The 26,241-nt window shown below is 28.9% G+C and overlaps 1 protein-coding gene across 1 annotated transcript in view; it reads right to left on the bottom strand.

Moving 5' to 3' along the window:
• The window catches only part of LOC129919100 (uncharacterized), a 133,642-nt gene that overhangs the window by 32,879 nt on the left and 74,522 nt on the right, over window positions 1–26,241 (bottom strand). The window contains exons 4-5 of the mRNA XM_055999934.1: window positions 19,447–19,553; window positions 8,488–8,661 (exon numbers count right to left, since the gene is read on the bottom strand). Of these exons, the coding sequence (XP_055855909.1) occupies window positions 8,488–8,661; window positions 19,447–19,553 (281 nt within the window). The remainder of the gene's footprint in view (window positions 1–8,487; window positions 8,662–19,446; window positions 19,554–26,241) is intronic.

Genomic DNA, 26,241 nt, shown 5'->3' with positions numbered 1-26,241 from the left:
CTTAAAAAAATGTTCAAACAAACCATATGAATCATAAGCGTTTTGGAACTTGGAACTCCTCGAAAGAACAAACTTTCTGACAAACTTCTTTTAGAGCGGAATTCAGAGTCGTCACTCAAGTTAAAATTTTACTCAATTGAACATTTGCTCTTGCGTTTGGCCCACTTCAGCTACTCGTTACGTTAAGAAAACTTAAGGGTTTCTTTGATTTTAGCTTATGAATACCAACTGAGGAAATTTTGAAGTAAATGCATGAGCAAACACTCAGAAAACACATCTCAGACTTGTGCTTGAGAAAAAATTTTACTTGAGTTACGACTCTGAATTTCGCCCTTAAAGTCTCTAAATTATTTATTTTCACCTCCAATGTTATTTTATTGCCAAAAAATCATCAAATGAAAATTCGTATGCACTACACTTCAGATTCTTGGTTCCAATTTAAAATATAAAATTAATATAGAGAAAATTACAGAGAATTATTTTTCTTTGAAAATAAGAATTTCAGTTTGATAAATCGTCAAATACAACAGATTTTTACTTGCGATATAGGTACTATAGGGCAAGTTTAGGATTCGTAAAAAAAATCGAACTCGAGATAACAATTTTACATGACATTACGATGATGGAGAATGCCAAAAAAGTGGGTCCGGCAATTCTGTCTGTCTGTCCGTCTGTCTGTCTGTCTGTCTGTCTGTCTGTCTGTCTGTATGTACCTCGAGCTACAGCCTAAACTATTGGAGTGATTTTGTTCAAACTTGGTAGTTAACAGTTTTGGGTGATTCCCTAGAGGACAAATTCAAATTTTTTTTTTAGGACCAAAACTAACGGTACCTGTCATATAACGGAAATAGAAAAGTTATTTTTTTTTTCAAAAACGGCTCTAACGATTTTGATTAAAATTTTTGAGTGTGATATTACACATAAGAGCCAACTTTCGAAATAAAAAAAATATTTTTTTTACCTTTATAAACGGTACCTGTCATAGAACGGTTTTTTTGATTTATGAATATCTCGTTCAAGACCACCCCGATTTCAACGAAAATTTTTATACAAAAGTGTTTAGGTAAAGGTGATATTAAAATTTTAGAAAGTTTTCAAAAACCTCATTTTTGGATTTTTAAAAAATATTTCAAAAATTTTTTTTGAAAAATCAATTTTTTGAAAACGGGTTAATGAAAAATTTCGAAATTTTTTTTTATGCGTAAATAAATTATTTCTTCAAAATGGCATTCCAACTTTTTTTTTGAAAAATGTAAGAAAATTTTTATATATAAAAAATTATTTTTTTTTTAAACTGCTCTAACGATTTTCGAATTTTTTTTTCTAAAAATTCCTTTTTATACAAGAAGTAAACATGCATACTTGGTTTTTTGTGAAAGGTCATTTAAAACGGTATTTAATTAATTATAAAACAGATTTTATTTTTTTAATTTCTTGAAAATATCAAATTTTAAATTTTCTTAATTTTCTTGAATAAAAAGCTTTAACATTAGATCAACTTTAAGCATAAGAGCAAGTACGTGCGACCCCAGTCGTGCATTTTATTTAGTTTCTATTTAGTCAAATCAAAAATTTTTATATTTGAAGATATGAATTACCAATATTATTTACTGGCTTCTTTCAGAAAAGTAATTTAGGAACAATTCAATTGGTACCTTCTGCAATTTTTTTCTTACTTTCTGAATTTATCTAGTTCAAAAAGATTATTTACATTTTTTTTCATTTGCCTGAATTATTACTTAATTTTTTTGAACGAAAATTTTGAATTTAATTTTGCCTTTTTTAATAAATATCTAAATCATTTACGCAAAAAATAAATCTTCTTAAAACTTTTTGCACATTAAATCCCCGAAGTAATAAAAAAAGCTGATTTTTTTTTTACTGACATTAAAGTCAAAATCCAATGATGACGACGATAATAATAAAGAAATATCAAATCAATGAACCCAAGCACTTATCTGATAATGGTCATGTTCAAAGCCATTTCCAATCCAGCAACAAACCGATGAGTTTATCACTCACCTCTCTTAAAAAAAAAGACGAAAAAAAAAATACTGCACGCGCTATAATAATAAAAGAATAGATATAGCTTATGGCCAGAAATTCGATCCCAATGGGACTCTATGCCATGTCTCGGTTTATTATCTTCTTGAGCACGCAAACTCATACTTTTTCTTATTTTATATTTTTTTTTTGTGTTCTAATTCCTATCCCTTGAAAATACATATTCAGATTTAAAGGTAAGTTAGATAAATTGAAGAAAATTATTCAGTCTACATTTTTCTGGAGGTCGCAAACTACTAAAAAAAATGGACATAATTTATCACCTTGTTCATCTAAATGATTCACTCAATTTTGATTATCTTCAATACTAGAGACATTTCAAAGAAATATTTTACGCATCCTTAACAGAAAACAACTCCATACAACCAATTCTGCTCCTTAATCTGGAAGATTTTTTTTAGTTTGATGGAGAATATCCTTTTCCCCCTTATGGCTCGTCCATATCGCTAAAACCCAGTGAATTAAAATAAATTTGTTCATCTGGCATTCCTTACAACATCCGGCCAGTTTATTACTCAAGACATCAGCTACCAATAGATAAACCCAAACTCAAAGTAGACACAGAGAGTTTTTTTTCGTATTATAGCTATAGAAAGTATAGAGGGAATAAATGTCAGAAGCAATTTTCTTTTACTCAAAAAAAAAAAACCCTACCCAAACCAACATTATAGAAGAAGAGTCGAAATAAAAACGAAGAAATATGGAAGAGAAAAGGTGTGATAAGAGATGCCGAACAGGAAAAAGGGATTAGGTGAATTTTCGCTTGTGGATATCTATTTGTTATAACTGTAATTTTATTTTATGGACCATCGTCTTCAACGACCGATGAAACGAAGAGACCGTGGACCGAACGACCGACCGACCGGTTGTTGTATCTCAGAAAGTGGATTTATAAAATAAAAAAAAAAAATGACTACTAATAAAAGAACAGATCATGGCACAAATTATAGCTGAAATTATGGCTATTAGCTTCTTTTTTTTTGGTAAGGGTGTGTTTTTTTTTTTGTTTTGTTTCTTTTCCAATAGCCTTAAGGATATTGTTTTGCTTACCTGGCTTAATTTGCTTATTTCCAAAACTTCTAAGAAAAAAAAAAGAAATTCTAAAAAGCAATCGTGAGGAAAAAAAAGCCTTATACTTTTTGTTGTGCAATCATGAGGAAATTCTGTTTTCTTTTTTTTGAAATTTAATTCCAGAACCATGGACATTTATTTCATTTATGTTGAAAATGTTAAGAGCCGGGAGGGTTACATGGAAAGGTATTAAGATTGAGAATTTTGTAAAATGGGGGATGCATGACTAGATTACAGAATGTCATTAAAATAGTTAAAATTAGAATTCGGAAAATTGTTTTATTTTTTTTGTTTGAAATTCTATATATCTTATGCTAAACTCAATAGTCTATAACGAGATCCAGATAATGCCTTTAAAGGGTTAACAGTCTTTCTGTTTTAATCATAAAGTTGCTAAAATTAAATTTTGTTTGTGTAAGTAAAAAACGTCTTAAATGAATTTGAGGTGGAAAAAGGATGCAATTTGAAAGATGCATTATTATTAAAAAAATGTTAGAGCAATTTTTAAAAATCTAAGTTTTTTTACGATTTACCTTTAACATGTGACATTACTGTAACAAACCAAAATAGATCAAACAAAAAAAAACATACCTACAAAGCTAGTAAATTTCTATTGTCTTTAAAAACTTAATTTTTTAATACCTACTATTTTATCGAAATACTACAAAGATTTCACCAAAAAAAAACCGTTACAAGTATTTTATTGACAGTTTATTATGAAAGTTTGGTTTTCTTGGAAAAATTTTTCCATGCCTACAAAAATAAGAAATTCGGAAAATATATTTTTTTCTCTTTTAACTTACAAGTTTTTCTTTTTGGATTTAAATAAATATTTAATATTAAATAGTTAATATTTTTTTTGAATTTTCGCATTTTTGTACTTGAAAACAGCACTTTACGCATTTTTTTATTTCTATATGTCAAAAAATATGATTGAAAAATAAAAATATTGATTTAAAAAAAATGTGTTTTGTATTAATTCAAGGCAAGTGCTGCTTGCATGTTTTAATTTTAAAATAAACGTTCTTGTCATACCTATAAATTATGTTAAATAAATTTTTGCCATTTTGTAGCTATTAATAATCACCAAATTAAAAATTTCAAAAAACATCAATGTACATATCGTTTTTGAAAATTAGATTTTCCAAAGAAAAAATTTTAAATTTTTTTTAAAAAGCTAATTAAAAAAAATTTTTTTTGTTTACCTGTAAGTATAAAAACTATAATTGCTTTTGTTTAAAAAATTTGTTGAAATTAAGCAAATCGTTTGGAAGAAGACCAGATAAAATAACCATTATATGAAAGGTACCGTTAGTAACGGTTTTTGATAAAAAAAAACTATTACTTGAATTTTTTAATCAAAATTATTTTTGGTCCAAGAAAATTAATTTGAAAAAGCCCTCTGTACGAATGTAACAACAAAAAATTAGAGATGCCGAATAACGAATATTTTTCTGTTACCTATTTATAGAGGTCACTTAAAAAAAAAAAATATTTTTGCCACGGGACCCCGGCAGCTCAACGTACGCCTCTGGACCTGGACAGGAAAAACTAGCTTTAAAAAAGGTATTCAGGCTGACACGATTGCATTATTTTGACGACTATAGAAAGGCACGGAATTTAAGTAGATTGTCAAAAGTGCACTTGAAAATTGATTTTGAGTAATTAAAAGTATGCTCCCGTCTTTTATGATTGAAAATATTTCGGGTGACATTATTAAAGACAACGATTAGTCTCCAATGTGATGACTTCAACAAGTTCGTTTGAGTAGGTATAGTGAGAATAAAATTGGACCTAGTATGTTTCCCTGTGGGACCTCACTGGTCTTTGGGAAAAATTTCGAATATCTCTCTAACTCAAACCATTTCACCATTTTTAATAAAAACTATTAATGATTATAAGGGGTTTGTGTATGCAAAGAAGCTGCCAGTGTAATCAAATTATATTGAAATTTTTCAATTAACAACAACAACTTATTTACCTTCAAGCTTATAGGCTGGAGATAAAGCTATTTCACGAGGACCAACCCGATCATCAGAATTCTTTTGAGTGGTGCTATGTCGCTATTTATGTTAAATTATCTTTGAAAATTGGCTGGGTAGGTACATATTACATGTGTATACTTCAATAAAACTTTAATATATTTGATCAACTTAAATCTAGTTCTCTTCAAATAAAAATTGAAAAAAAAAAAATCCATTCATCTTAAAGTTAATATACCCTCCCCTTTTTATCACCTGACCCATTTTAAGGATTTAGCAAAAAAAAATTCCTTCCAGTTACCAGTTATCCAAAGTTCTATTAATAAAATAGAAAAAACTTACTTTAAAAAACATAAATATTTATTTACCTTTTCACCAATAAACCTTATAGCAAAATCATTAAAGTAAAAACAGAAAAAGAACAAACTTCTCCCAACAATATCAACTATTACTTTCTATCCTCCCTTCTTAACTCTTAAAAAAACTAAAAAAAAAAAAAAAAACTACTTTCAAAAACTCATTCAAAATGTATTTGAAGTATTTTCAAAGACTTTTACCCACAATACAAGTTCTGTTTGAATTGAAAACAAAAGTTAAAAAAAAAATAGATACATTTTTTATATATAGATACTTTTTAGGACGAATCGATTGGATTGCATAGTAGTTAGTTTGTTGCCAAGCTGGAAGCTGCTGCAAAAAGACTGAGAGAAGCGAAAGCGATAAAAACAGGCATTTGAAGTGTGTTTCGACTCTGTGTTCGAGTGGGTTTTTGGTACACAATTTATTGTTAACAGTTCAATGGGTTTGCTGAGCAATTGAAAATACAATACTAAGGCGGACTGCTTATTGAATTTCCTATACAACTGGAGCTAAATTTTGTTTGGTATAAAATGTCTTTATTATATCTAAGAGGATGGTGTGCCATTTAGTTTAAGAGTATGAGGTAATAAACCCAAACTACTTATTAAGAGCAAAAAAAAAATGAGAAAAATGAGCAACTTTCATTTTCAATTTTTAAGCTGTTGCAGTAATAAGAAGAATCTTATGAAATATGTTCCTCCAAAAGTAAAACACATTTTTATCATAGATACTAAATTGGAATGACTTAAACTACTGCCTGGAACCTTGAAGAGTTCTGAGTCCCTCAATTATGTCCGTCTGTCTCTATCTCGAGCTGCAGCCTTAAGGACGATGCGATGCGATGCGATTGACTTCAAATTTCGAAGTTAAGAAATTTTAGTAATTCACTAGGGGGGAAATTTAAATTTTTTTTGACCAAAATTAAGGGTAGGTAGGTACTTGTACTTGCCATATATGACTTAAATGGAGTTATTTTTCCCTAAACGGCTCTAACGATTTTGATTACGTAAATAAAATACGTGCACTGTGGCACGAAAAAAATATTTTTTGAACCGTTATAAATGGTATACCTACCTGCCATAGAATTGTTTTCTTGATTACTGACCTTCTCATAAACTACTAAACCGATTTTTTATAGGTATAGAAACATAAATATTAAAAAATGTCAAAAAAATTTGAAAATCTTCAGTTTTGTAATTGAAAAAAAATTTCAAATATTTTGTTTTTGAAAATTGTTTGATATTTTGTTTATGTGTCGATTTTTCTTCAGAATATCTAGCATACCAATTTTTTTTCTGAATTTTTTTTTAAATATTTTTATTAAGAAAAAAATGATATAAAAATTTCTACAAGTCGCAAATTTCTATTTCAAATATGATTTACATGGGAAAGATTGTGTTTTTGAGGTTGGAATTTTATAACTTTTTAATGGTTCATCATAAAGGCTAGATTTAATCATTTTCTTGAATAAAATTAAACGCTCTACAAAAAATCTCAAATAATTTTTTTTGATAAACTGCCCCGTTTCGAAGTTATTCAACTTTAAATATAAAATGTAATGTTTTTTTTAAATTTTTTGACGAAACTATTAGGTTTTTGAAAAAAATTGGCAAACTTTTCTTAATTTGCGATGCGGCGGTACTTAATGTTAATATTAAGGGCTGAAACTTTTACAGTTTTTTTTTCGTCATTTCCAACAATATTTTCGGTAATGCTTTGAACAAAAAAAAAAATTTTTTTTTTGAATCAGTCTAGTATAGATACTCAGTTTGAAGATTAAAATCATTCAAAAGGGTGTTTTCCTTGTTTTAAAAACAATTTTTAATCTTTTAATACAATTTTTATAAAATTAATGAAAAAATTAAATAATAATTTTTGTTTTAAGAATTCTATAAGAAACTATAATATCCTAAGCAGAGTTGTAAAAATATCAATACAAAAAAAATGCAGCAATAATTTAAAAAAAAAATTATCGCAAATGGTTAAAATTTGCATTAAAAAAATTTTTTTATTGCAACTGAAAAAAATTGCATTAAAAAAAAAATATATTGAAACTTAAAAATATGTATTTGCATTAAGAAAAATGTTTTTGCAATCGAAAAATGTTTGCATTGAAAATAAAATATTTATTGACTGTAGATAAAAATGTTTTGGATTAAAAAAAATTTAATGCAAATAAAAAATTTTCTGCATTGAAAAAAAAAAAAAAATCAATATTTTTTTTTTAAATTGTTGAATTTCTTTTAATTTTGGGTTTTTTTGCTATACATAAGTTCAATATAGATAGTGTTTAATCATAAAGCCAAAATTTTAAGAAATTCAACGAATATTAAAAAAAAATTAATGCACACATTTTGCATTAGTTTTGCATTATTTTTTTTTTTCAATGAAGTAAATTTTTTAGTAGCATTATTATAATGCAAAATATATACAAATATTTTTCGATAACAATAACAATTTTTTTTAATGCAAATATTTGTCAGTTGGAACAAAATTTTTTTTAATGCATTTTTTTTTTATTTGCAAATATTTTTTTTTTTTAATTTTAAAATACAATTTTAGGAAACCTTTATCATAACTGCAAGTATGTGCGACCCAGTCGTGTATTTTATTTTTCAGGACATATGTCTCTAAGTAACAATAACATTCGTTAAATTTCAAGTGGTTTAGGAAATTAAAAAAAAAATATATTTCAAAACAGGTTAAAAGGTATCATGAATTTTTAATCGAGTAGCCTTGCTATCTCCAACACCTACATATTTTCATTCATCTCAAGACATCACGGAAACTTAAAACCTATATCCATTTCAATTTAAATTGCATTGCTCTCAAATAAACACGTACAACAATATGATGGCTGGCATACATGGATCTAATTCAAACTGAAGAACTCCTAAAGTTCTATATAAAAACATGAAGAGAGTTCGGACCTAGAGGATGATAAATATTTCTAAAAGTATGACCTGAAAAAATTGTATTTATTTTTTTCAAAAAAAAAAATTCTTCTTACCGTTGTCCATCGACCGAAAATTGCTCATTTTGAAGATAAAGTTTGATGTACGGTTGTCTGGTGTGAAGTTTATAGCGACAATTTAGTGCCCGAGGATATAGTCCTGGATATGCTGGTGACTGCACGTAGCAGGTCTGCAGGCGGCAATCTCGAAACTCTCGCTCACAGTATGATCTGGAAATTGAACGAAATGCATGGAATATTAACTACTTTCTACACACACATATACACAAACAAAGATATATCGTATATTATTCCTTGAGCCTTTAAAAACAATATGTAGATCGAGATCGGAAACGACAGGATATAGGATGGCGAGTTATGGGTGTCAGGATAACTATACAGTGGAATGTGTTATGAGGGCAAAACTATATAACCAGTTCGCTATCTCTCTGACGATACTACGCCAAAGGAGGATGAAACAATAATAAATAAAAGTCCTCTTGTTGTTCATCGTCCTTTAACCCGCTTTCTACCGTCAAAGTGGGTGGTGGGTGGTGCTATAGGGGTGATGTGTCATGAATGAACGATTTATTATTCTTCTCACAAAATAACTTAGTATTATGTTTGTCTGGTTGTTATAAGGATTGGAAGGAGGCGCGCAGAACCTCATATAGGGAAAAGAAGGCAAAGCCAAAAAAGTGGTGGGTGTATTGTGGGAGAGTAATATTTAATTTCATAAGTAGATACATAAATGATATGGTATACATGTTTATTTATATGTGTATTGTGTATAAACGTGGCATCCAGAACATGTAAACAAATACCGATAAGTGCAAACGATATTTTCTTGTCTTTATCGTAAGTTAAAATAATGGCTAGCCATTTTGCTTACACACATGAAAGAATTTATCAATTTCGGGGATTTGATTGTATATTTTGTTTTGTTAACTTTTCGTATTACAAGTGGATATTTCGACTGCAGGAATATGTTATGTTGAAGAGATTACTCTTTATAAAGCAGAATATGGCAATATGCGTGTTGAGGTGTCTCGGTAGACCAATTTATTTCAATCACTTTGTGAGAATTGAAAAGTCAAATACGTCTGTATATTCAGTTCTTAAAAAGTTTGAGGTCTGAAATTGTTATTTTACATATTTCATCAGGTGTTAGAATTTTATTATTCACATAGGAATTCAATTGTGTTCTGTTGATTATGTGGATGTTGTAGGGTTAATAAATTAGGATACATAACTTCAGAATGATTTATAAAAGAAATTTTAATAATTTGACATTGGTTACTACTGAGTGACTTATGATTGGTAGGGTCTTTTCTAGCGTCTTTCACCACTTTGGTTCTTATTGCACAGAGAAAAATAGACCACATAAAATAGAACAAAAACAATAAGATTTCTCTATGGGTTTTCATCCAAGAAGGAAACCCTATTAAAACAATCGGGTTTCCTTATTGTTTTAAAATCTGCACTTGTAGGGTTTTGAAAAGAAAGAACAAAAAAACGACGACCAGGCCGGGAATCTAACTGGAGACTTCAAATCATTAGTCGCACACCTTACCACCTGAACCAACCTGCCATGAAAATATTGATTGCGATTTTTGTTCTAGTGCAAAGTTGCAAAAAAAATGAATTTTTCACTCAAATTTTAATAAGATTTTCTTTATAAAAATAATAAGAAATCTCCTTAACTCCAGCGTTACTCTCCAGCGTTACTCTCATGTAACATATTTTTAAAAATTCGTAAAAAGTATTAATTTAAATAATTTTTTAGGTTTCGATGGCTTATTTGAAAGATAATAATGCCTACACGGAAAAAAAATAAGGTATGAACCACCTTATTTCTGGTAAATTTAACTTTAATGTAGAGTTTAAAAAGGGATGACTCCCCAATAAAATGGAATTTACCTTACTTTTCTAGTAAATTTATAGCTTATGATTAACTTTACAGTAAAGCCTTTTTTTGTATGAATTTCTAATAGAAATTACTAGAAAGTTAGGTACATATTTTACCTTACTATTAGGCTAAAAATACTGATTTTTAAAGTAAATTGAACTTCTCTATGGAAATTATATAATTTAGTTACAGATTGCATCAAATAAAGTCAATTTCATTGTTATTGATGACATTTTTCTAAATAAAATTGTATGCATTTATCTTACACAAATTAAAATAAAAAAGGTAATTTTTGTAATTATTGAAAAGCATAACTAGGTAACACGTACTTAATCCTCAAAGCTATTTAGAAGTAAGTAACGTATGACCCTGTTATGTTTTTCAATAATTACATAAATTACCTAGTTTATTGTAATTTTTGTAAGGTGCAAACAAACAATTTTATTTAGGAAAATATCATCAATAAAAATGGAATTGACTTTATTTGATCCAATTTTTTTTTCTAATTCTTCATGAATTAATTAGATTGAATGATGTTAATGCATATGGATACTCCTATATTATTCTAACACAAGAAAAAAATTTGCTATCCGTAATTACGGAGCCAATAATAACGCATAAAAGAACACAAAAAGTAATTAAAACATTTCACTTCCAAAAGAAAAACACAAATTTAAAAAGAAATTTTTACATTTTATTTCTTTATTTTAATTATTTCGCACCCGGACAAAAAAAAAATATCCAAAACAAATGGAAAACAAAATGGCAGACTTTTCAATGACAGCAATTAAGATATAGGGGACAAATTCCTAGAATTAGGTAGTATTATGACCTTAGTGTAAGGTAAAACTTATTCATAGAATAGTTAAATTTGTAAAATATGTTTTACTAGAATCTTAAAGTGAAAAGAGTCATACACTTTTTAGCATGAAGGTTTATTTTACTCTACGTAAAGAAAATATTGCTACTCGTAAGGTACATACTACTTTATTTTGTTCACCATAATTGTCTTGTAAAAATTACTTTACGGAGCACAGTGTGGTAATTCGCCAATCTGACTGGACAAAATAGAAAAAAAAAAGTTTAGCCACATGATTTTAAATCATGAGTTGAGCTTCTCAATACAATGGGTAACTGTAATTCATGTTTTGTTTTTTTGTTTTCATCTTGGATTAGCGTAAGCTAAGCTTGAAAGTTGGTTCTTGTCAACAGTTGGATGGAGATAATACAAAGTATTCTATTTTTCGCTTGAGTTTGGTTGCTGATTAAAAACGCTGTGGTACTTTTTTTGTTGTAATTGTTTTTTTTTATTGTTAATCTACATTTGGAGGTAAAGTATTATAATTTTTATTTATTAATTACCATTGCAACTATTTAAAAAAAAATAAGTTCTGTAAGAAGGCTAGGAATGGCAAAAAAAAATATCTTTGTTTTTCAAATAGAGGTAAAGTTAATTTTTCCGCATTTTTCCGGTCTGAAATTAATTAATTAATGTTTTGTGGAGTGTTGTCATTAAGATTAGCTAGTTCGCGTTTTCTCGACCGCCATACAACTTTTTTCCCTTTTCAAAATGAAGTCAAGATTTTCAAAAAAACAAATTTTCGAAAAATGTGTCAAAACTGCCAAATAAGATCGAAAAGACAGTTTTTTTGATCTTTTAATGAGCAGGTATCATCTTTGGAACATTTTTGACGATAAACAAAAATTAAAAACATATATAAAAGTTTTGTGCTTCAAATTAAGCGAAAATAAGACAAAAAAAGGTGGAAGACACATTGGACCGCTCTTTAAACATGAATTTCATTTTACTTGACCAATATTATGTGGTAACTAAATAAACAAAAACAGTAGATAGTGAAACAAAAGTAGAAAAGAATTTTTAAAAATTAAAAAACGGGAAATATATAACAAACGGAAGGTTAAAAGTCTCCTAAGTGCACCTATCCATTAGGAAATAGGTAAAATCAGTAGAATCGCTCTCCGCAAATTTGAAAAAGCATATTTCAATAAAACCGTAAAGGATTTATCGAAATTTTCTTTGAGTGAAGGATCAAAATGTATAAAAGATTAAGTTTTGATCCTCTGAAACCACTAAACCACTGGAATTTTCAACTTATGAGGCATTATCATTTATGAATGATGCTTTTCTGTCGGAACATCTTAAACAAGTTCAATGCAAAAAGCAAGCAAGTGTAAAAGGCCAGAAATAGGGTCACGAAGAAATTTAGAGAATTATTAGCTTGAAAAACATCGAAGGTAATATAAACACAGCTGTTTTTAATAGGCCCTTATGTTTCAAGTTTGCATTGCACAAAAAGGAGTTACTTTTTTAAATTATCTGCAAATATTTTTAAAGGTGATGCCATTTTGTATAATTGTGAAACATATTTAATTAAAATCATTGCTAAAATTTTAATTTAAAGCATGATATTGAGAAAATAAATCATGTATGTCACCTGTCAAAAACGTGTGTAAAAGTTCTATTTCTTAATAAAAACTAATTACTCTGCCTCTCTTTTTTCGTAAATAGCAGTAGAGTTTTTATTTATTGAGATTTTTCAAGCGTTTTTTAAAATAATTAAGTATATCCAATCATAGAATACGTTTACGGAAACATAAATTCAAATACTATAAAAATGCATTTTCTTCATCACTATTTTGACCCACTTTTTGCAGAAATTATAGATTTCTTTTTAAAAAATCTTTCTTTTTTATAGAATTTTATCTATTCACATTCATTTGTTTAAAACTGTTTACAAAAAAAGTCGATTGAAAGCGAGTTATTAATTTTGTCCAGCTAGATTCGTGATTGGCCACACTGTGCGGAGCCAAGAAATGTTCAATACGTAAGGTAAATTTTACTTAAAATCTAGGGCTTTTTACTTTAATTTCCTTACTAGTCATATGGAGTATAAAATACTAGATTCATTTGTCTCCGTGTAGTTACTGGATTATTACAAAAAGTTAGTTAAATATTATACCTTTATTTTTTTAATCGAAAAAACGACTGAAATTCACATTTTTTTTCTTTTTTTTGCAAAAAAAAATTTTTTTTTATATATGGTCATAATTTTGAAAAAAAAAGATTAAAAAAATGTTAATGCAGAAAGTGTTTAGTTTTTTTGGCTTAGAAGAAGTAGCATACATTATAGTTTCATAAAAAGTTATTTTCTCAGTTGTCCGATTTTTTTGTTGGTCATAGGCAGTGCATGTTACTTACATGTTAAATGAGAGTAACACATTAGTTTTACTATTTATTGTTTTGGAAAATAACTTTTTGCTATTCATATTTCTTAGTTGTGATGTCTTCGACACGATGATACTGAAAAAACATTTTTTAATATTGATTTTCATAGCTTGGGTTCGAAAGGGTTAACAAAACCGTTGATTTTAATAAGATTTCCTTATAAAATGTATGGACAGTAAAACAATATGGCAATCTGTTAGTTTTTAGGGGGTCATATTTTTCTCTATGTATGCAAAAATTTTATCAAAATAACCCAAATATTCATTTCTGTTCTGATCTCTGTAAAAAAATCAACAACATTTTCAAAAGACTGCAAGTGCAAATTCTATTTCGGTTGTGCATCTTACCTTCCTTAAAATGTCGACCAGTGTTAAAGCTACACTGAGGGAAACACCCCCAAACAAAGTAAAATAAATTAAAACCACATTGATTTAACTATCTATTATTCGGAATGATTTTACGATGAAGATGTACATTTTAAACTCAAAGTAAAAAAATATGTAGTTAATTTTTGGTGGTTTCCCTTTTTTCAAACAACATACATCAAATTAGTTCATCTTCGAAACAAAGACGTTTCAACTTCAATTTTATTTTTTTTTTCTCAGTGTACTGTTGTAGTTGAAATATAACATCTTCCCGCATCAAGTATCACATCACATCAATATTTTCTTGTGAACATTATGCTTGAGGTAAGCAAATCAAGATGGTGTTGCCTTCAATAGCACAAAATAGCTATTTTGATTATGTAATTTTAAAAAAGTTAAATTTTTCGAAATTTTGTGTTTTTTAATTTATTTTTCAAACAAATATTCCTCTGAAGATTTTTTATTTTTGCAATTAAACAGTAGACTTAGTTCTTGGCTTCTTAAAAAGGTCTCACATGTTATTTTAAGGATTTTTTTTAGAAATACGGCCGTTTTTTTAGTGTAGCAATATTGCTGTGTTCATCTGCACTTAGGACTTGCGGACTTGAGATTTTTTTGGGTTTTTGAGGTAATTGACAAAATATCCAAACAAAGATGAGTACAAAAAATTAGCCTATTAGCACTAACTCCGGATTTGTACAAGGATGTTTCTTGGTGCATATCCTAAAACTTAACCCTTTTCTCAAAAACTACCAATATTTCAAAGATATATAGGTTTTAATGGACTTAATGCTCAATTTGGTTACCCTACGATAATTTTTAAAGGTTTTTCGGTATACTAAGTTTCAAGCTGTTATAATAATTTGATTTGATCGATGAAAAAGTGGTATTACTTTCAGAGACGTCTGATTGCCTTGATTTTAAGTTTTTTGGAATCAGCATTTAAAATTACATTGAAGTCATGTATTATATGTGTATGTAATACCATTGTCTATTTTTGGTAATTTTGAAAATTTTTACTTGCGGACATGACATTTTTCTAGACTTTTGAGGTTAGTTATAGAATGCCAAAACGAAGGTATTGAACATAAAAACCATTAGCATTTATTTCGGGCTAAGACCTTTTTTGACTGGGCTATTAGAAAAAGTAAAAACTGTTAACAAAGAAAAATATAAAAAAATGTTACGCATACGCCACAGTGACCATTTACGTTTATACTATAAAAAATTATAAAAATTTGCCATTCGCCACAACTGCACTACAAATATTAAGCCTTTTGTTAAGTGTTTTTTAAAATGCTTTAGAAGCGGAAAAAGTTTTTCAACGTAAATGAAAAATTACTAGACTAATCAAGCAGTACAAAAAACAAGTGGAATAAAGGAGTCTGATGATCGCATTGGCATCCATGAAACAGATGTAACTCTAGTCATAAAACATGGTTATTGTTGTTGTTTTTCAAAGATTACAATACTGCCTATACTACAAGTATAGAAACATACGAGAAATTCTATTTATACTTAATATTCAATAATGCACTTTATTCAATGTGTTGAAAAGCAGACTTCTTCTGCAAGATCAAAAGAAGTTATCAAGTTTTTTTTTTTTAAACTAAATACTTTTTATTAAATATTCAATTGTTAGTACTGATATTCTGAATAATATTAATGGACTAAAAATTCAGTAACTGCAGTATTTAATGACTTGTTTTATTAAAACACTTGCAGCAGTAACAATATTGATGGGTGTTTTTTGTTCCCTAAGGATACGTATTAAGTTTCAACATTTGTCCACTTTTAATTTGTCGAACATTTTACCAGCAATTTATTAAGTGCATTCTTGGATTTGGTCACAATCCCAGTAAACTTACAACGGTTAAGGTAATCAATATTTTCGACTCAAAGTGATATGAAAAATTGGTGGAAATTTCAACATTAACCTATTGCAAGATTTCTTTTAAGGCCATATATTTTTTATGAATACATACTTGTTTTATTGTTTTACCAGATGACCATGATTTATAAGAATATTATGAAAATATATTTATTATAGCCTCCCAACGTTAAGAGGATTATAATAAAAAAATAAAGGAAAACCACCTAGCCATCTCTCAGTCAAGCTGAGTCTAGATTCAAACATGATTGAAAATTATGAATTTTAGTACAGGAAAGATAGACTTTTTCGTGGAACGAAATATAGGACGGCTGAATTTTTCAAATATGAAAGAGGGGTATTAGAAAAGCTTAAGTCCTGGTTTTCGGGACGCCACCCCCCTGTCGAAATCCGCCATTTTGAAAAACGCGAATCGCTCTATACCTCCAAAACTATGTGTCCTAGAGAAATAGTTTTCAGGACAAAGTTCTTGGAAATTTAATTATCCTTTTCTTTGTAGTACATTATTTTTCAGATCGGGCAATAGTTTTTAGGTTATGTTGTTTTAAATTTTATTTTTTCGTTTTTTTTTAAGTTTTTATCATTAACGGTTATAGTAACATAATTTTTTAAACAGTAAAAGTTATAGACCATCAAATTTCCAATAGTTTGGTATATTTTTGAAAGTCATGCGATGTATGAGTCGAAAGTTATTGATCTGAAAACTATAGTCTAAGTACAGGAAAGTGAGTAAAAAAAACAGGCATTTTGTGGAACGAAATATAGGGAGGCTGATTTTTTCAAATCTGAAAGAATGGTATTAGAAAAGCTTAAGTCCTGGTTCTTGGGAAGCCAACCCCATGGCGAAATCCACCATTTTAAAAAACGCGAATTGGTCTATATCTACCCACTTAACTATTGGCTTGACAGAATAAGTTACTTAACCAAAGTAATATAAATATCTTTTCTTTTGCATTCACTTTTGTTCTGCGTGGACAACACTTTTGAGGTTATGTTGTGTTATTTTTTCGTTTTTTTTTTTTAAATTTTTCTCAGTCTCTATGATAAAACGTAATTTTTAGCATCATTTAAGTTGTAGAACATCAAATTTCCATTAATTTGGTATCCTTTTGAAGATTATATGACTTTTCAAACCAAAGATACGGAATAATATTTCAATATTTTCAAAAAATATATAATATAAGATGAAACTTAATATTAGCTGCTTTGAACTACTTTTTCAATATAGCAAAAGTAGTTCAAAGTAGTTTTAAGTACTAAAAAGTAGATAAATATTTCCAAAGGAACGCAGCTATTGTGATACACATATTTTGTTTTTAGTCAAACATCCAACTTTTATGATACTAAACAATTTTGTTTCTATCATAGAGACTGAGAAAAATTAAAAAAACCAAAAAAATTTAAAATAAAACAACATAACCTCAAAAGTGTTGTCCTCGCTGAAAAACAGTGAATGCACAAGAAAAGATATTTATATTACCTACAACTTTAATTGGGTAGCTTATTCGGGCAAGTCAATAGTGTAGCAGATATAGACCAATTCACGTTTTTCAAAATGGCGGATTTATTAATGCGGTTGGCATCCCGAGAACCAGGACTTAAGCTTTTCTAATACCCTTCTTTCAGATTTGAAAAAATCAGCTTCCCTATATTTCGTTCCACAAAATGCCTGTTTTTTTACTAACTTTCCTGTACTTAGACTACAGTTTTCAGATCAATAACTTTCGACTCATACATCGCATGACTTTCAAAAATATACCAAACTATTGGAAATTTGATGGTCTATAACTTTTATTGTTTAAAAAATTATATTACTATTACCGGGAATGATAAAAAATTAAAAAAACCGAAAAAATAAAATTTAAAACAACATAACCTAAAAACTATTGCCCGATCAGAAAAATAATGTACTACAAAGAAAAGGATAATTAAATTTCCAAGAACTTTGGCCTGATAACCATTTCTCTAGGACACACGGTTTTGGAGATATAGAGCGATTCGCGTTTTTCAAAATGGCGGATTTCGCCAGGGGGGTGGCGTCCCGAAAACCAGGACTTAAGCTTTTCTAATACCCCTCTTTCAGATTTGAAAAATTCAGCCGTCCTATATTTCGTTCCACAATATGCCTGTTTTTTTACTAACTTTCCTGTACTATTTCTATTGTTTTCATTTTCCTTTTCAACTTTTAATTCCAGCTTAAGTTTTTAAGACCCTGTAAAAGCCTTTATTCCATTTCGCAATAAAAATCATGTGAAAATTGAATATGATAATATGACAAATTATCACACTTCAATGGGTATAATGATTTCATCGAGTGAGAAAAAATAAATAAATATAAAATGCACACGGCATCGCATGACACTCAGCCTTAAAGTTGAACTACACTACGATTATTATTATATTTTATAGATTTCCATAAACCATAACTCAAATTGGTAGTCATACTGTCAGTGAAAAACTTTCAAGCCAACTACGTTATAACAATAAAGTTTATGTTCACTGCGAACATCCTTCGTCGTCTAACGTCGTCATCGTCTTCGTAGTATACGAATCAGAATATAAAATATATATATTTTCCCATCTATTTATATTTATAAATGCAAAATCCGTATCCCATTTTATGTTGGTATACACTCTCTGCAAGGTACAATAGAGAGGTTGGGGAAAAACTGTTCTTTCGAACAATTGGTAAAGTTTATTTTACCGCGACGTATGATGACTTCACAAAAACTTAACTTAGACAACTTAGACCATTCATCCGCCCTCTTCTTCTTTTTTTCTTTCTTTTTCATCTTGTCTTTCTCTTGTTCTCTGACGTAGGTAAAAAAACTTTTTTAATTTCACCAGATAAAAAAAAAATAAAAAAAAAATAACAAGTTTCCTTGAAGACAGGAACAAAAAAAAAAAAACAGAGAACAAAAAAATCAGTAACGACATCAAACTTTAACCACACTACTTCAGAAATTCCGAGTTGAGAATAATTACATAACACAACCACTACAGACAATAACAACAACAATACGAGTTCTTTATACAACTTATTCAAAGAGATCTCCTCCAAAGAGGAACCACCAACGATTTGTCATCTCCTTATATTTGTCTTGAAATTTGTATACATTTGAATAATTAATGCGTTAGGGTGGGTCTGTAGAGAGAGAGAGGGTTTTTTTTTACAACAGGACGTCAAAGGACATTCAATGTGAAAAACTAAGATATCATTCTTCAAAAAAAAAAAATAAATAAATAAATAAACAAATAAGATATACAAATGATGTCACAGTCCGCATAAATCAGTGATGCTATTGAATTGAAATAATGATTGTTCGTATAATCCCTAACGACATCGCTTCAAAAAAAAAAAAATATATATATATGTATGTAAAAAATAATTCTGTGAATAAGGACCCAAAGTCGAAGAAGTTATGTTTTCTTTATTATCATTTATCAAAAGAGAAGATTTATTTTTTTGTTAAAATTTTTATTAAGTGAGGAATTTGTATAATAAAAGAGAGAGGGGGCAGAAGATTACCCAAAAGGATAGAATATAGACAATGATATTTGGAAAATGTTGGGTTAATTTATATGTCAACAACAAAGGACATACCCTTGAACAATTTCACCCCTTCGATTGGGATAAAGCTCTGGATGTTGGCCATAGCGCAGGTAGACTTCCATTTGTTGTTCAGCTCTGGAATCGAAGGCAAAGTAGGTCTGAAATTGTTAAAAAAAAAAATATATTAATATAAAGTTTATGACAATGATTTTTTATAAGGGTGTGAGTTTTGAATAAATTGATAAAATTTTTGAATAATGACAACATTTTCACAAAAGACTCGCATAACTTTGAAGCAAAATCTAAAAAAAAGTTACTACCGAATCACTCAAATCGACTTAACAATTTTAAAATTAACTCGCAAGACATATAAATATGATTTTTTATACATATATTTTTCTAGGAATACTGTACGAATAAAAAGATTAATAGCTCACAGCAAATGAAGAAAATTTACAACTAAGTTAGAAGGAAATTTAATTTGCAAAATACGAATAAACTAAAATAAAATTGGTATTCAAGCTTTTTTTATTTATTTTGTGAAAATTCTTAGAAAGTAACGAATAGGTATCACGTTATTTTCAAAAAAAAAAAGTTATTATGATTTTTACATTTATCGAATGGTAATTGGCGCCCAATTACCTTGAAAGCAACCGAAAAAAACCTTTTTTTCTATGTATTTTTCAAATTAATGTAAAGAATACCTACAATTTTTTTTTTTTCAAGAAAACCTTACCTTTGAGGGAAATTTATTCCAGGTTCTTAGACCAAAACAAAAGACCGCAAACATTTTTCATCACATTTTAAAACTTTAATTTGTTTATATTCCAGTATGACCATTTTTACCATTCACTAGAAAAAAAAATATCAAATTGGAATTTTTTTCATCCCCTAATTTTGTCAACTAAGGTACTATGTATATATAAAACCAAGTTAGGCATTTGTAAATTCACGAACTTGCAGTTTTAGTTCAAAGAACTCATATGTTAGCTTACCAAAGCATTTAAGGGTCAAAATCATGGAGGTGGGAAATTTCGATGACCGAATTCTTAAAAAATCAACTTTTTTTTATGATAAAAATTTAATGCTCAAATATTCGCTTTAGCCATAATTTTTTGGTTCATGAACGGGCAGAGCACAAAAATGTATATTTTTTACTTTACCGCTAAACCCAAAAAAAAAAATTAGTACTAGAAAAACGTTCCTCGAAATGGTGGTAATCTCTTCAAAACGACTTTAGGGGTCTAGAAATAGTATCAATGTGAATGATACACTATTATATTAAGGTAGTAGGTCCTAAATTAATTAAATATAACTTTATTTCTTAGGACAGAGACCGATTTCTACAAAAAAATGCTTTTATGCACCTCCGAAACACTTAGGCCATAAGTAATTTTTTATTTTGTTTTCTTGTATAACTTTTTTGATAAAAGTGTATATTACAGCCATACTTAGATAGATTGCTGAGTAAAAATACCCAAAAAATGCAAAATTATGAGTGTTAGACTGCATTATTTATTCAGATTCTAAGAGCGTTCCCGGAAATGACGTTCCCGGAAATGACGTTTTGACCTTAATTTATTTTTATTTTTTATGTCACAAAGTTAAACGAAATATTTTTGAGATCATAATATCACCAAAAAATTAAAATTTCAATCTAACTATACCCCAAAACAAGCGTTCCCGGAATGACGGTTAATTGATGTACGCTACTTAAAAATGAAACTAAAAACTAGCTTCTTACATACATTTTATATATTTATCCATAAAAATAAGCGTGGAATGATAAATCTATATAAAATCAAATTTAAAAACAGCTTGCAGCACAATTTGTACGTTAGATGATTAAAATATTGATACATTAAGAAATGTTGGTTTTATGCGTCATTTTTCTTGGGACAACTTTTACTAATGTATAAAAATAACAAAACTTAATTTTTTTGTAAGAGATGTCATAATTTATAAAAAGTATTGTGTATATGTAGTATTTAGAAAAGAAATACTTAAAAATAATTGACTTTAATGTGTTTTTAAGTCATTTGAATATCAGTTTTTGAGTTATGGACATGTCCGGGAACGCTGTTTTTGGGTTTATAAGATGCAATAAAAAAGCAATTTAAACTTCTCTAACCGAAACAAATTTATTCGTAGATGCTTGCCTACTATTTTAATTGGTAAATGAGAAAAAAAACTTTAAATAAATGTTATTTTGATTTAAAAAAATGCCTGGACATCAAATTTTCCACCTTCATGATTTTGACCCTTAACTTTTAAGATATATGTAACTCATTTAGTTACAATTTTCGACCGTAAAATTTAAAACAACGAAAAAGATAACATTTTTTATTTAAAACACTAAAGGAAAAAGATTAGTTTTAGGTTTCAAAAGCAATTTTTGAAGATTTTTCAAAAACACGTTGAAAGAAAAAAAAAAAATTTGAAATTTTGCAAATTTTCTATTTTTGGCAAAAAGTGGCCATTGTAGTTATACCTTTAGGTATGCTAAATTTTGAAAAAAAAATCAAAAAAAAATATTTTTATTTTTTTCCGCAACTTTTTTTGAAACTTTCAATAAATTTTAACCTGAAAAATGATAAATTTAACATATTAAGGGGTGCCCCTTAATTTTACATATTGAAGACGAAGAAAGAGTAGAACACATACTGTGTCACTGTAATTGCTTGATCAATACACGGCGACGTCACCTCGGAGGGTATTATCTCAAAGCGGAAAACATCGCCGCTAGTTCACCCAAAAACAAATTAAGTTTTCTAAACTCAGGATTTCTACGTGAACTTTAAATAAGTGGAAATTACAATAGGCCCATCAGAGGCAGCAGTGATAAGGCGTATTATTCCCACCTCTCACCCTAATCTTAATCTTAATCTTACATTTTTAATTAAAATAGTTCTGAGATAAAGGTACATATCAGAATAATACGAGAACGCCATAATGAAGACCAAATTTAATCGAAATCGGTGGAGCCGTTTTTGAAATAATTGCAAGACCTCGGAAATTTAATATGGGAGTTATCACTTCTAAATAAGATGTTTAAAAAATTGGTCCTGGGAATCACTTCAAAATCATTTGTAAAAAATTTCAAGCGAACCCATTCATTCATTCCATCGATGATGGACGTACATACTTTTTTGGAATACCTATGCAAAAAGGCAATAAGGATTTTGATAAAAAAATTTCAAATAATTTTTAGAAAGGTCAACCATTTGATCAAAAAATTTTTTTCGAAAATCATTATTGACGGTACTCCTCATAGAATCGTTCTCACTTTTTGCCATAGAACCCTATTTTATATAATATGAATTCCAAAACGGATAATTCAGTTTCATTGAAAATTGTAATACAAATGTATTTTTATAGGTATGTTTAAAATTAATTAAAAAATAATTTTGGAATTTTTTTTTTTGAAAACTTATTTATTTTTTAATATTTGGAGCCATAAGGCAATCCAAAATATTTATGATTTATGTTGCCAAAAAAGATGAAAACTAATTTCCTAAGCCAAATAACAAACATTTCAAAAAATATCTACATAATGTGTACAATATCCTATGAATATCTTTTACACAAAAAAAAAAAAACAAAATCATTCAAAGCAATCTACAACGATAGTTCATCTAATATTTGCACTTCCCACATTGTGAGCATAGATGCATGAGTAGAGTATACGAAGCATCAGTAGCATTAACAAAAACAACAACTATTTATGAAAAGTTTATCTTTATCTTTAGCTTTGTCGTTGTTGTTGTTTTTGCTTTTAACCTAAAGACTAACAAGTTTATTTTTGTGAAAATATATAAAAAAAAAAAAAAAATACACACATAAACAGAGAAGTAGAGTATGAGTAGGTACATCCTCAAAAGGTAGGTAGATAGATACGTTTGTGGAACTCTATATCATCATCATCATATGAGTAAGTCTACACTCTTGAAGAAAATTGCTTTATCCAAAAGTCCTCTTGAAACAATACTCTTCTTCTCTTCTGCATCTCAATCTACTTTTTTTTTTGTATAAGTATTTGTTTTTTTCATTTTTTGTTATTTCAAAGGACAAAAAGCGGAAAAAGCAATGCATATAAAGGATATGGAATAAAACAAAAATAAATTTGATGAAGCTGTCTTTCATGGAAAATGCAGATGCGCTACACACAAGAGACAAGAACATAAAAATTAAATAATAATATGCATTCTCAAACTCCTTTTTTGTCTTCATATACACACACACAACCGGTGTAGATGTGGGGTAGTCTTGTTGACAGAATAGCATGTTATCTTCATGTGATATATCCTGACCGCACAAACACACACCCACCATCCACCCACCCACCAAACAAACAAAGAGAGAGGGCATCGCTTCGTTTCGTTTGAATGAAGCTCGAGAGATATGGAGAAAGTACATAAAGACGTTTATTTACTCCACTTGATATAGCTACTCATAAATATTAATGAAATTCTTATGAGTCTTGGCGGCATACGTGGCGTATGAGTATTATTTTTCTCAACCGCTATTAATGACATTTTCTTTTATTTTCTCTCATTCTCTCTTTCTTTTTTGTATTTATCAATCTTCATGATGAGTAAAGGCTGTGGAAATACCAGAAAGTAGCAGATCGAATTGCAACTCACCTTTTCGTCCTTAAAAGATGAGAAGGTGTATATTTTTGATTATTTAGTTCCACTTCCGGTCAATTTGTGAAATTAATTTACATAATTATGTCTCGTATATTTAATTCAAAAGTCTTACATCACCCAACAGCGAGTGCCAGCGCCAGTGTCAGTGATCAATAATAATTGCCAATTAAATAAATTTGATATTATTATCTGTGAAGTAGATTTGCATGAATCCTGCACACACAGACACAATGAAAGTGTGATGATTATAATTATTATGCTAATTAACTGCGGAATACATATTATAATGAATAGCCTGTGGAGTCAATTGCCGCAAATCGACTCATAATCGGGTGAATTTTTTTGTACTTGTTGTTTTTGTTTGAATAAAATTGTAGTAGAATTAACGCACAGCAAAACACCTTTTGTACCCACCATTACAATGAATTAGATGTTTCAGGGACATATCAAACCGCCAACGCCAACGAGCGTGAGAATGAATCCCTAAGGTGAAACTTGAAGCTTCACGCGCAAATACCCAAAGCACTTATTTCGCTGTCGCACCTTTTCAGTGATTTGTATTCTCGCTTTTCAACAAGCCGCCAACGCGCTACAACCGCCGCGCTGCCAACGATTCTATATGTCCTCAAGGATCTTAACCTCTCTCTGTGATGTTGGCTCCCTTTGACGTAGAAAAATGTTTTAAAAAATACCTTGAAAAGACACAAAAACCCAAACCAAAAAAAAAAAAAGTGAAAAGTGGAAGAAAAAAATTAAATTCACGACAGACATTTTGACGTGGTGTTATAGTTTAAGGGTATGTTCTTTTCAACAGCCTGCTAATATCGCGTTGGCATAAAATTCTGCACCTGATGGATTCCCAAAGTGACAGCAGCAATAAAAGGGTCTGTTATATAGCTGCAGGACACATATGAAGCTTATGCTTTTGCTGGATGCTGCTCTCTGTCAACGACACGGGGCTGTGAAAAGATTTTTCATACATATATATTTTTTTCTCCTTCTCTCTCTCTTTTTTCTTTATAGCTTTTTCTATTTTTTTGTTCTTTTCTTTTTTTTTTTCTATTCATTCTTTTATTTTATGACAACGACTAAGGTATAATGGTATATTATGATGATGTGTCTAGAGTTAGTCTGATGATGGGAAAATTGTGCGGAATATTCATGAGCATAACACAAGTTAAAAATAAATCTTCTTTGTGTGTGTGTGTGGGTGTGTTTTTGGTTTTAGCGCGTTGGAGGAAGAATTGGGCAAAAAACGGAAGTGTTTTGTGTTTTCGCGTGTGTTCTTGTGTGGATTATATAATACATAATTTAACAGGTTCATTACTTTAATGACTTACAATAAATTTTAATGCGGAAGTGGTGATCCAAAGTTATTATGGTATATAGATACACCCATGGGGTATATGGTGGTGTTAGTGGTACCATGTTGCTTATTTTTATCTTGTGATGAAATATGTATTAAGAATCAATCATCTTAAAAAATTGTGTATCGCTAAGATATTCGATGAAAGCAAAAAAGATAAACAAGATACATTGGTACAGTTTTATATGGATAACAGGACAAATTCTTCCTTTGTATAAAAGGGAATAATTTTTGTTGATTTATTTTCAAGTAATTCTATTCGATTCAGCAAAGAGGTGTATTCTCAAGTAGCACACTGGTGTATAAATTGGTGTAAATTCATTAATTTTGGTGTAAAATTGGGGTTGGGGTCAAAATTCTGCCGGGGTCAAAATTCTTTTGTTAAAATTCTGCTTTCAAAATTCTGCTTTACAAAATTCTGCTTTCAAAATTCTGCTTTTCAAAATTCTGTTTTTCAAAATTCTGTTTTTCAAAATTCTGCTTTTCAAAATTCTGTTTTTCAAAATTCTGCAAAAAAATTAAAAAAGGGTTTGGAAAATGTTAAAAAGCGCGGGCTTTTAATTTTTTGCAAAAATTTGTAAAATCATCTTCTTGAAAAATTTTCTGCTTATTTGATTACTTACCTTCATAATTTGTCATTCTTTGAAAGCAAATTCATTTTTGTTTTATAAATAAATAAATTTGAAAATATTAAGAAAAGGTTTTTAATACATTTCCGAAAATAATTAAAATTTTTTTAATTTATCAAATAGAGATGAATATTCAAAAATTAGAATAAAAAAAAGGAATATTTTGTATCAAACAACATCGGTTCCAATAAGTTAAACATAG

The sequence above is a fragment of the Episyrphus balteatus genome, chromosome 4, assembly GCF_945859705.1.
Source record: "Episyrphus balteatus chromosome 4, idEpiBalt1.1, whole genome shotgun sequence".
NCBI classification, from domain to species: domain Eukaryota; kingdom Metazoa; phylum Arthropoda; class Insecta; order Diptera; family Syrphidae; genus Episyrphus; species Episyrphus balteatus.
The sequence above is the reverse complement of the archived record's forward strand: the minus strand, read 5'-3'. Positions and strand labels throughout refer to the sequence as shown.